The sequence below is a fragment of the Lithobates pipiens genome, unplaced genomic scaffold (genome assembly GCF_037356315.1).
Source record: "Lithobates pipiens isolate NorthernLeopardFrog02 unplaced genomic scaffold, aLitPip1_a1.2 Scaffold_3, whole genome shotgun sequence".
Taxonomy (NCBI): Eukaryota; Metazoa; Chordata; class Amphibia; order Anura; family Ranidae; genus Lithobates; species Lithobates pipiens.
This window is the reverse complement of record NW_027507790.1, coordinates 269715750-269728924: the sequence shown is the minus strand read 5'-3', so window position 1 is coordinate 269728924 and position 13175 is coordinate 269715750. Positions and strand designations below refer to the sequence as shown.

The window sequence follows — 13175 nt, the reverse complement described above, 5'->3', positions numbered from 1 at the left end:
GATGGAGCACTATTCCTCCCGGGAACACCAATGATGGGGCACTATTCCTCCCGGGAACACCAATGATGGGGCACTATTCCTCCCAGGAACACCAATGATGGAGCACTATTCCTCCCAGGAACACCAATGATGGGGCACTATTCCTCCTGGGAACACCAATGATGGGGCACTATTCCTCCCGGGAACACCAATGATGGGGCACTATTCCTCCCGGGAACACCAATGATGGGGCACTATTCCTCCCGGGAACACCAATGATGGGGCACTATTCCTCCCAGGAACACCAATGATGGAGCACTATTCCTCCCGGGAACACCAATGATGGGGCACTATTCCTCCCGGGAACACCAATGATGGGGCACTATTCCTCCCAGGAACACCAATGATGGAGCACTATTCCTCCCAGGAACACCAATGATGGAGCACTATTCCTCCCAGGAACACCAATGATGGGGCACTACTCCCCCCCCCCCCGGAAAACCAATGATGGGGTACTATCCCCCCCCTACCAGGAACACCAATGATGGGGCAATTCCCCCCCACCCGAGAAATACTTAGGATCATTCATGGGGCACTTGTCATAGACATTAATTTACTGAGTTGTTACTGTATAGCCATTAGCCGCTACCTTTCACAGTGTGCGGCTAGGCTCTCACGGCTGCTCCTCGCCCCTCTCTGTTCCCTCGAGCGGAGATGATCAGTGGGGATCTGGGGTCAGTGAGGAGGAGAGGCGCGGACGTGCCTGGTCATATACGCCGCCTTGTACACAGGAGGATTTTAACAGACGGACAGGGAAGAAGGTTGTGGACCAACTAATCGATAATGAAAATGGTTGACAGCGATTTTCATTATCGATAATATCGATAAATCGTTTCAGCCCTATTCTAAACGCCATTAAGGGTGGGTGTGAGTCTGGAGGAGTGGGCGCTCCTCGAAGGAGAGCATTTGTATGCAGACCACCAGTCTCCATGATTGAAAGAACAAAATCCATGTCTTCTCAGGCTGCCTCCTGCTTTGTATGTCATCACCGGTGGATTTATTTGGATAACACGCTCTATTCATCTTTTGTACCAAGGGGTTGCTACCTCATCCCTTTAAACCCAAACACATATGAATTGCACAGGTTCTGATCATCCAATGAATGAAAAAGAGTGGGCCGGGGACAGTGAGTCTGGGGAGAAAAGGGCCAGGGGGTGCTGGATGTCCTCCAGCCAGGAAATAAGGCGGGCCCCTGACTTGCTACAGCTTCTAATACACATTCTAAGAAGCTCACAGTGTGCAGTGAAATCAGAGAAAGCTATTTCAGTCCAGAAGAGCCGGAACAACCCTACAAGACTGAAGGGGAGGCCGGAGTTCAGCTTTAAAATCAGCACCATTTGGTTTAAAATTTATTTTTATTTTTTTAAATCCCACTTTGTAAGGAGGTGTCAGAAATGTCGTTTTAAGTGGTTTATATCAAAGCTGGTAAACCTCAAAGTTATAAATCAGGAGACAAGAGGCAGATAGGGCCCTGGACCTCATGTCAGAAGATGACCCCATAGAACTCATCATTTCTATGCTCCTGAGGGGTTCCTAGAGACGGGCCCCTCAGACATGTGATAGGTGGACATCTGACCTTGAAGAAGAACAGCTAATAATAAAAACGCACCTCTCCGGCCTCTTCCAGGCTGTTTATCTGCTCCAGCTTCTTGGTCCAGTACCTGGCTTCTTCCTCGGGGATATCTGGAGGAGGACAGGAGACGTCAAGATACACCAAGGAATGAAGAACAAGGACAATTTATTTTACTCCAGACACGGATCATCTCCCATATGCAGGCAAAAAACACAATGCAACCATGCAAACCCATCTTCCTGGCAAACATCGTTTCAAGAAAGAGGAAGGAAGACCATCTTTCATACCATGTTTCCATTTTGTCCCTATATTTCAGTACATGTGGATAGATAGTTTTCCTCATTTGGGTCGCACCAGTCTCTCTCAACCTTAAAATAACTTTCCAGTATCAGAGAACTCCTGATAATAATTACTACATCTTAAGCTCACAGCACATTGGGGAGAATGGCCCTTACACTGGTGATCATTGGGGAGAATGGCCTTTTACACTGGTGATCATTGGGGAGAACGTCCCTTGCACTCGTAATCATTGGGGAGAACGTCCCTTACACTCGTAATCATTGGGGAGAATGTCCCTTACACTCGTGATCATTGGGGAGAACGTCCCTTGCACTCGTAATCATTGGGGAGAACGTCCCTTACACTCGTAATCATTGGGGAGAATGTCCCTTACACTCGTAATCATTGGGGAGAACGTCCCTTACACTCGTAATCATTGGGGAGAACGTCCCTTACACTGGTGATCATTGGGGAGAACGTCCCTTACACTCGTAATCATTGGGGAGAACGGCCCTTTACACTGGTGATCATTGGGGAGAACGGCCCTTTACACTGGTGATCATTGGGGAGAACGGCCCTTTACACTGGTGATCATTGGGGAGAACGGCCCTTTACACTGGTGATCATTGGGGAGAACGGCCCTTTACACTCGTGATCATTGGGGAGAACGGCCCTTTACACTCGTGATCATTGGGGAGAACGGCCCTTTACACTCATGATCATTGGGGAGAACGGCCCTTTACACTCATGATCATTGGGGAGAACGGCCCTTTACACTCGTGATCATTGGGGAGAACGGCCCTTTACACTCGTGATCATTGGGGAGAACGGCCCTTTACACTGGTGATCATTGGGGAGAATGGCCTTTACACTGGTGATCATTGGGGAGAATGACCCTTTACACTGGTGATCATTGGGGAGAACGGCCCTTACACTGGTGATCATTGGGGAGAATGGCCTTTTACACTGGTGATCATTGGGGACAACGGCCCTTACACTGGTGATCATTGGGGAGAATGGCCTTTTACACTGGTGATCATTGGGGAGAACGTCCCTTGCACTCGTAATCATTGGGGAGAACGTCCCTTACACTCGTAATCATTGGGGAGAATGTCCCTTACACTGGTGATCATTGGGGAGAACGTCCCTTACACTCGTAATCATTGGGGAGAACGGCCCTTTACACTGGTGATCATTGGGGAGAACGGCCCTTTACACTGGTGATCATTGGGGAGAACGGCCCTTTACACTGGTGATCATTGGGGAGAACGGCCCTTTACACTCGTGATCATTGGGGAGAACGGCCCTTTACACTCGTGATCATTGGGGAGAACGGCCCTTTACACTCGTGATCATTGGGGAGAACGGCCCTTTACACTCGTGATCATTGGGGAGAACGGCCCTTTACACTGGTGATCATTGGGGAGAATGGCTCTTTACACTCGTGATCATTGGGGAGAATGGCCCTTTACACTGGTGATCATTGGGGAGAACGGCCCTTTACACTGGTGATCATTGGGGAGAACGGCCCTTTACACTGGTAATCATTGCGGAGAACGTCCCTTACACTCGTGATCATTGGGGAGAACGGCCCTTTACACTCGTGATCATTGGGGAGAACGGCCCTTTACACTCGTGATCATTGGGGAGAATGGCTCTTTACACTCGTGATCATTGGGGAGAATGGCCCTTTACACTCGTGATCATTGGGGAGAATGGCCCTTTACACTGGTAATCATTGTGGAGAACGTCTCTTACACTCGTAATCATTGGGGAGAACGTCCCTTACACTCGTGATCATTGGGGAGAATGGTCCTTACACTCGTGATCATTGGGGAGAATGGCCCTTACATTGGTGGTCAATGAGAGGAATGTCCCTTACACTGGTGATCATTGGGGAGAACATCCCTTACACTGGTGATCATTGGGGAGAATGGCCCTTTACACTCGTGATCATTGGGGAGAATGGCCCTTTACACTCGTGATCATTGGGGAGAATGGCCCTTTACACTGGTAATCATTGTGGAGAACGTCTCTTATACTCGTAATTATTGGGGAGAACGGCCCTTTACACTCGTGATCATTGGGGAGAACGGTCCTTTACACTGGTGATCATTGGGGAGAATGGCTCTTTACACTCGTGATCATTGGGGAGAATGGCCCTTTACACTCGTGATCATTGGGGAGAATGGCCCTTTACATTGGTGATCATTGGGGAGAACATCCCTTACACTGGTGATCATTGGGGAGAACGGCCCTTACACTGGTGATCATTGGGGAGAATGGCCCTTTACACTCGTGATCATTGGGGAGAATGGCCCTTTACACTCGTGATCATTGGGGAGAATGGCCCTTTACACTGGTAATCATTGTGGAGAACGTCTCTTACACTCGTAATCATTGGGGAGAACGTCCCTTACACTCGTGATCATTGGGGAGAATGGTCCTTACATTGGTGGTCAATGAGAGGAATGTCCCTTACACTGGTGATCATTGGGGAGAACATCCCTTACACTGGTGATCATTGGGGAGAATGGCCCTTTACACTCGTGATCATTGGGGAGAATGGCCCTTTACACTCGTGATCATTGGGGAGAATGGCCCTTTACACTGGTAATCATTGTGGAGAACGTCTCTTACACTCGTAATCATTGGGGAGAACGTCCCTTACACTCGTGATCATTGGGGAGAATGGCCCTTACATTGGTGGTCAATGAGAGGAATGTCCCTTACACTGGTGATCATTGGGGAGAACATTCCTTACACTTGTGATCGTTGGGAAGAATGGCCCTTTACACTCGTGATCATTGGGGAGAATGGCCCTTTACATTGGTGATCATTGGGGAGAACGTCCCTTACACTGGTGATCATTGGGGAGAATGGCCCTTTACACTCATGATCGTTGGGAAGACTGGCCCTTTATACTTGTGATCATTGGGGAGAATGGCCCCTTACACTCGTGATTATTGGAGAGAATGTCCCTTACACTGATAATCATTGGGGAGAATGTCCCTTCCATTGGTGATCAGTGGGAAGAATGCTCCTTACACTGGTGATCATTGGGAAGAAAGTCCTTTCCATTGGTGATCATTGGGAAGATTGTCCCTTACATTGGTGATCAATGGGAAAAATGTCCCTCACACATTAGTGATCAGTGGAAAGAATGCTCCGAGCATTGATTATCATTGGAAGGATTCTCTCTAGATAGTTATCTAAAAAGATCATTGGTGCCAGTGGTAACTTACCTGAAAAGCATAATTACTCATGGAACCCATAGCCATCTCTGAAGGAACACTGGGCTTCCATGGAACTTTGGTTGAGAATGGCTGGTCTAGACTTTTCCCTTTGAAACCTACTGACTGAGGTCTATGGCTTGATCATATTGGAATAATATGAAATGTGTCTACAAGTTTTCAGCCTGGTTTCCATATGGAAGAATGGTGACCAAGTGGCTATTACTCTTTCCTGGGTCTTATTGCGGTTCGATCATTTTCAGGATGGTACATTAGTTGAGGTTGGTAGAATAACTGAGCATCAGAAGTGCATTCAGCGGATTTACAAAGTCAAACCAAAAACATTTCACAGCAGCAAATCTCAAACTGAAAAAAAAAAACAGTAATCACAGCAAACCACAGCAAATCCCGGCCTTTGCCGCCCTCTCACGTCGTCTCACCATTGCTGTGCATCAGATTAGACCCCCAAATCCATGTCCTGACCTGCAGGGAGAAAGTAGCACCATGCATCTTGTGTGCATTAATAATATGGAGGCAGAATACACACTGGAGGTCACACTTCACAGCAACCTGGAGGAAAACCTGCCTATCCTTACCTGTAAGGGAATCACTGGAACTGAGCCGACATGGGACAGATAAACCGGTCTGCAATATGGTTTCATGTAAGGGGTGTTTAATGACAGGTAATAGCAGAAGGCTGTAACCAGAACTTGCCAGGTTTCTGAAATTAAACCTCCAAAAACACAAAAAAAAAAAACAAAGAGACCCCCCGGGCCAAAGAAATATTGTCTAATCACAAGAGTCTCGTGGACCTGATTTCTTACATAAATCCTGGTGTGCTTTGTGTATTTCTTCCTGATCTGTGCAGTAATCCAGAGGAAGACTTTCATTCTCATTCTCTCTTCTCTCCCCCCTGTCCTCTTTCCCCCTTCTATACTCTCTTCTCTCCACTCTTTCCCTCTCCTATCCACTCCTTCTCCCCCCCCCCCTCTTTTTTTCTCTTCTTTATCCCTCTCTTCTCCCATTCTTTCTGGAATGGGAGAAGAGAGGGATAAAGAAGAGAAAAAAAGAGGGGGGGGAGTTGAGAAAGGAGTGGATAGGAGAGGGAAAGAGTGGAGAAGAGAGTATAGAAGGGGTAAAGAGGACAGGGGGGAGAGAAGAGAGAATGAGAATGAAAGTAGAAAGAGGTGAAAGGTGGGGAGAGAGAATAGGGGTGGATGAGAAAGGATAGGAGAAGGGGAGAGGGATAAAGAGGAGAGAAAAGGGGGGGGAGTGGGGAAAGGAGAGGATAGGAGAGGGAAAGATTGGGGAGAAGAGAGGATAGGAGAGGGAAAGATTGGGGAGAAGAGAGGATAGGAGAGGGAAAGATTGGGGAGAAGAGAGGATAGGAGAGGGAAAGATTGGGGAGAAGAGAGGATAGGAGAGGGAAAGATTGGGGAGAAGAGAGGATAGGAGAGGGAAAGATTGGGGAGAAGAGAGGATAGGAGAGGGAAAGATTGGGGAGAAGAGAGGATAGGAGAGGGAAAGATTGGGGAGAAGAGAGGATAGGAGAGGGAAAGATTGGGGAGAAGAGAGGAGAGGAGAGGGAAAGATTGGGGAGAAGAGAGGATAGGAGAGGGAAAGATTGGGGAGAAGAGAGGATAGGAGAGGGAAAGATTGGGGAGAAGAGAGGATAGGAGAGGGAAAGATTGGGGAGAAGAGAGGATAGGAGAGGGAAAGATTGGGGAGAAGAGAGGACAGGAGAGGGAAAGATTGGGGAGAAGACAGAATTAATGTAGAAAGAGTTGAAGAAACAGGAAGGGGGGGAAGAGAGAAGAGGGGTGGAAGAGAAAGGTTGAGAGAAGAGAGGGATAAAGAGAGAAGAGAGAAAGAAAGCAAATGGAATATATGTAACTGACATAAGATTTTTCTTTTCAGCAAAAAATGGGGTTACATTTTAACTGCAAACATAAAAAATAATAATGTTGATAGCTGTCCCAGAGGGATACGGTTTACGGTTTTGGCAGAGATGTGACAACTACACTTCATTATCACCTTTATTAGGAGATCTCACTATTAGGAGGTGACTGGTACACTGACAGGGGGTGTGAGGACTTGGTGACCCCGGGAAGGAGTAGAACATGAAAACATTCTGTGCAAATCCTAAAGTGCCATCAATTTAGGATGAAATTACACAGCATGTCGGATTGTATGAAAAAAAAAAAAAAATCTTTACCAAGATCCAGCTCACAGGAAACATAAAATTTATAAAGAACTGTCTTGCCGGGGGGGGGGGGGGGGGGGGTAACTAATCAGATACAACATTTAAAAGCAGAATGTTCAATTGTGGTACAACACCACCATCTTCAGTGTTGGTAAGAAGATACCACCATTCTTTAGGTAATATTCCTGATTACTGGTACTAGGCATAGCAAAAATTAGAGCCAATATTCCAATAAATAAGGACTGGAGATCAGTACTAAGAGGACCCCATTGAAGGTAGGATGGGACTGTGCCTACACAGGAAGCAGGCCCCTCTCTTCTATAGCAGCCTTTCTCAACCTTTTCAACACAAAGGAACCCTTGGAATAGTTCTCCGGTCTCAAGGAAACCCCTGCCTAAAATTAGAAATCTACAACTCAAGATAGATTAGTGTGATGGTCAGTGGGAAGAATGGTCCTTACACTTGTGGTCATTGGGAAGAATTACCTCCTTACAGAGAGCTAAAAAGATCAATGGTGTGAGTGGGAACTTATCTCAGAGGCAGAAATGGTCCAATGCTAAAGGAACCCCTACAACCTCTGGAGGAACCCTGGTTAAGAATCATTGTTCTATAGGCACTGCAAAAAATTAGTCAGAAAGCATGTGAAGAAATAACTTTACACCTACCTGGAGGACCTATCCCTGACCTAAAGCTACACCATATAATAGTATACTATACAATCTGTTTGTACAGTCTCTGCTCAAGCTCTACTAGTCTTCATGCACAGCAGCATTGCCTAAACTTGAGTTTAGGAGCTTTTGGTGTTTTTTTGCCAAAGCTCCTAAACTCAACTTCATCCCAAGACCTCCTGCTCTCTCGCTCCCTTGTCACTTCCTCCCATGCTCGCCTCCAGGATTTCTCCAGAGCTTCTCCCATCCTTTGGAACTCCCTACCCCAATCTGTCCGACTGTCCCCTAATCTATCCATCTTTAGACGATCCCTGAAAATCCTGCTTCTAACTAACACTGTTTTACTTCCTCCATCAGCTCATCCCCCCCACAGCTATCACCTTTTGTATCAATTGACCCTTCCTTTTTAGATTGTAAGCTCTAACAAGCGGGGCACTCTGATTAATCTTGTACTAAATTGTAATGTAACTGTCATGTCTGCCCTCATGTTGTAAAGCGCTGCGCAAACTGTTGGCGCTATATTAAACCTGTATAATAATAATAAAAGCCTATGTGTCAGTGAAAGTCCACTATTGTTCTTACATCTAACGTCATTTAGCTTTGGTTAATGCTGGATGTGTAGAAGAGAAACGTTACTGGATGAGATGCAAAAAGATCCAAACTCACCGAAGGGCAGCTCAAATCTTGTGTCCAGCAAGATCTTATGGAGAGTGGGGTTCCTGGTTCCGCAGATCTCATCGTCCTTCATTAACACTTCAGCCTCCAGTGCTGACCATTCCCCAGGCCCCTCCTGTAAAAAGGGGGCAAAAAATAAATAAAAATCGGTGTCAGCCCACTGAGAAGAGAACTACAATGGGTACAAAGATAACACAACATCACCAAAAGCAAAAACATAAATGTACTAATATATCATTTACTTCTTAGCCCTTGTACACACGGTCGGAGAATCCGACGGAATGTGTCCTATCGGACCGCGCTGTCGGATAATCCGACTGTGTGTGGTCTGCATCGGACTGTTTCCGTCAGAATATCCGTTGGACCAAATTTTCCAACTTGCTGGAAATATTTTCCGACAAACTGGTCCGATCGGACATACTCCGATCATGTGTAGAGAATTCCGATCTGACAAAGTGCCACGCATGCTCAGATCAAATTCCTACATCAAAGCTATTGGCTATTAGCCTGAACGTAGTCCCGTCGTAACGAAATTACGTCATCACGTTCTGAAAGATCGGATTTTTCAACAACTTTATCCGACCGTATGTATGCAACAGTTTCGGACAAGATCCGACGGATTTGGTTGTCGGAATCTCCGGCCGTGTGTACAAGGGCTTAGAGTCCCTTGTAAAAGCCAAATTCCTTTATGATTTCCAGCCTGTATATACAGTACATTCATCGCATCAGGAAGGAAAGAAAAATGCCCCAAAAGGTATATAGACAGCCAGAAAACCAGAGAGTACCCCTAACCTTGCATCGATCTATCCTAAAACAAAATAAAATTGTGGCAAAAGTTTGATGCGACGATAATGTGATCTGACTGCCCCCAAACTCTACGGAGAGAACTAAGCTAAGCAGGGCAATAACTTCTCCGCAGGATGTGGAAACCTTGCAAGAAGATCTGAACAAATTAATGGGGTGCATGGCAAATGAGGTTTAATGTAAAAATAATGCATTTGGGTGGCAAAAATATGAAGGCAGTCTACTCACTAGGGGGAGAACCACTGGGAGAATCTAGGATAGAAAAAGGACCTGGGGGGTCCTAGTAGATGATAGGCTCAGCAATAGCATGCAATGCCAAGCTGCTGCTAACAAAGCAAACAGAATATTGGCATGCATTGAAAAGGGGATCAACTCCAGAGATTTAAAATGATAATTCTCCAACTCTACAAAACTCTGGTCCAGCAGCACCTGGAGTATGCTGTCCAGTTCTGGGCACCAGTCCTCAGGAAGGAGGTGCTGGAACTGGAGAGGGTCCAGAGAAGGGCAACAAAACTAATTAGGGGTCTGGAGGATATTAGTTTTGAAGAAAGGTTACAAAGCACTGGACTTGTTCTCTTTGGAGAAGAGACGCTTGAGAGGGGATATGATTTCAATGTACAAATACCGTACTGGTGACCCCACAATAGGGATAAAACTTTTCCATGGGAATTTAATAAGAAACGTGGCCATTCACTAATATTAGAAGAAAAGAGGTTTAACCTTAAACTGCGTAGAGGGTTCTTTACTGTAAGAGAGGAAAGGATGTGGAATTCCCTTCCACAGGCGGTGGTCTCAGCAGGGGGCATCGATAATTTCAAAAAACTATTAGATAAGCACCTGAACAACCCGCAACATACAAGGATATACAATGTAATACTGACATATAATCACACACACAGGTTGGACTTGATATCTTTTTTTTGCCTACTATGTAACTATGTAAGGAAGTCCTACTAAATGCAATCTCATACTCACTCCTCCAAAATGCAAAAGTTGGTAAAAAGGGATGGCAAAGCTGAATCCCTTGTCTGTGGTTGGCAAGCAAAGAAGAGGACACATTTCATAAAACCACAACTATAACACAGCTCACAAGACTTGGACACAAAGCAGAGAAAGATGGAATACAGCAGCATCAGAAACCTCTACTAGTGAGCCCTGCTGTAAACTGGCATATCAAATAGTCTGGAGAAAAGTTGAGGACTACACATTTGTCAGATCGGAGGTAGTAACCTATACTGACATACTGATGAACTCCTCAGAGAGGAGGAACTTCACCCTACCAAGGTCAAATTAAACTAGTACTATCTGAGGATTATGCATGTATTGTATCCCTGGTTTCAGGCGTTTGGTCCTTACAGAGAGATGTGTCATGTCTGTGCATACGCCTCTTCATATAGACATTACCTCCTGGGATGTGTGACGTGGAGGGATGTGGACATCCCAAGAGACAGAGCAGGATACCTACGTGTTTCACGTCTAGGTCAATGGTCTCCAAACTGCAGCCTTTGTTTGCTTTTATCCGCCGTTTGAGGCATTATTCCCCCCACAGTCATCAACAGTAGAGCATAGTTCCTACCTCTGACTCCAACAATGGGATACTAATCCTCAAAGTGACTTTAATGATGGGGCACTATCCCTCCCAATGGTATCAATGATGGAGCACTATTCCTCTCCTTGATACTAACGATAGGGGACTAATACTCCCCCTAATACCAGTTATGGGACATTGTTTACTCCCACTGTCACAAGAACATTTTCTACTCCCACTGGCCACAGCGCGACCCACCTAAAATTTTAGCTACAGTAAACTGGTCATTTGTTTAGAAAGTTTGGAGAACCCTGGTCTAGGTGGTGAAGCAGGAAGTGTTGGGTAGCACCTCATAAAAAGGCTATTTAAAATATATTTAATATTTCCCCAGTAGACGACTTTGCGGTCGAAACGCGTAGGGCCTGCATTTTTCTGCCCCCCCCCCCACATTGCTATTTTTGTTTTTATTTATCACATGATTTTTATGGACTATTAGTTCTATTTTGTTTTAAATTCAAATATTTTCAATAAACTGTTACTGGTTGTATTTCACCATGCGAGGTGTCTTTTATGCTTTGTCCCCCTATGGTGAATCCCTACGAGAGATCTGGTGCCAAGTTCCACAGCTATCCACGGCTCGGAAAGTTCACCTACTTCTTCCAATTGGAGACTACAAAGGATTTTGAACGAGGAATTCCGAGGGGAATCACCTTCCGGCTGGTTGCATCTGGGTGTGCCATTGGAGCCCCCCACAAGCCCTTATGACACACTACTATATGGGGGATGTGTCCAACTCATCTGGTAAGAGTATACACCTTCTTTAATTATCTTACAATCCGTTCTCAAGAGGTTCTGAGGTCTGAGAAGGTCGAGAGTCATTATTCCATGAATGCCATCTGACAACTTCAGAAGTCCCAAACATACCCCTTTGAGGTCCATGGAGATTGACTTTGAAATTGTCTATACCCTCTTTGGACTTTAGTGGACTCTTTGTCATTATTACAGGATTTTTTCGCTTTCATGTATACTTACACTTATTTACATAGGTGACTTTAAAGTGGTTGTAAACCCTTACAACCAACTTTGACCTACAGGTAAGCCTAGATTAAGGTTTACCTGTAGGTCCAAGAAATATCTCCTGAACCTACACGGTTTAGGAGATATTTGCCTAAAGACAGGCACCGATGTCTATGGCGCATGCGCCATAGACAGTGGCGCGCAGGTGCACTGAGCGCACCGCGGTCAACGGCGATATGCCGCGAGTGGCAGCTCCCGTGCGCATGCGTGGGAGTGACATCATCGCGGCTTTGCCAAATGACAGCGGCGGAGCAGCGAGACCCACCGAGAAGATGGAATGCGCCGGACTACAGGGGACAGCGGTGGCTTCGCTGGCTCCTGTGTCAGGTAAGTGACACATAATGGACTACTATGCGATGCACAGTAGTCCATTATGCTTTACCATTGCAGGGAATGAAAGAGGAAGTAAACCCATCAGGGTTTACTCCCTCTTTAACCACTTCCCATCCGGCCAATGTACATATACGGCCGGGTGGGAGCCGTCTACTTCTGAGAGGACGTTCAGGAATGTCCTTCAGAAGGAGGGGGATCGCGCACACGCGTGCCCGCGCAGTGGTGCGATCCCGATGTGCTCGTGTCACCCGAACACGGCGCATCTCGGATCGGCAGGAGAGCTCTGTGATTGGCCCTCCTGATCACATTACGGCCGTGTCCAATCACGGCCGTCATGTGATGTAAACAAACAGCCGGTTGCTAGGCAATCGGCTCTCCTCTCCTCACACGGAAGTCGTCGCTGAGGAGAGGAGAGCAGATCGCTGCAGCTGGCTGATGATCAGTGAGTATGAGCTGCTTTTTACAGCTTTTTACTAACTGATCACCAGCCTAGTATAAACCTACAGTGTAAACACACATGTCACCAAAACACACATGTCACCACACATGTCCCCAAATAATAAAAAGACATGTCCCCAAATAAAAAAACACATGTCCCCCACATATGTCCCACTAAAATCACATGTTCCAATGATCACCTGCACACATACGTACGTGATCATTTGCCTACATATGTCCGTGATCACACAAACCAATTATTATACACTTAACAGAATTTTTTTTTTACCAAAAACATGTAGCAGAATACATTTTGGCTTAAATT

The 13175-nt window shown here is 46.0% G+C and overlaps 1 protein-coding gene across 5 annotated transcripts in view; it reads right to left on the bottom strand.

Moving 5' to 3' along the window:
- UNC13B (unc-13 homolog B) overlaps nucleotides 1-13175 on the bottom strand; it is a 626059-nt gene that overhangs the window by 490771 nt on the left and 122113 nt on the right. For all 5 annotated transcript variants that reach the window (XM_077463165.1, XM_077463167.1, XM_077463166.1 and 2 more), the window contains exons 6-7: nucleotides 8662-8785; nucleotides 1649-1722 (exon numbers count right to left, since the gene is read on the bottom strand). In XM_077463165.1, coding sequence (XP_077319291.1) covers nucleotides 1649-1722; nucleotides 8662-8785 — 198 coding nt within the window. The remainder of the gene's footprint in view (nucleotides 1-1648; nucleotides 1723-8661; nucleotides 8786-13175) is intronic.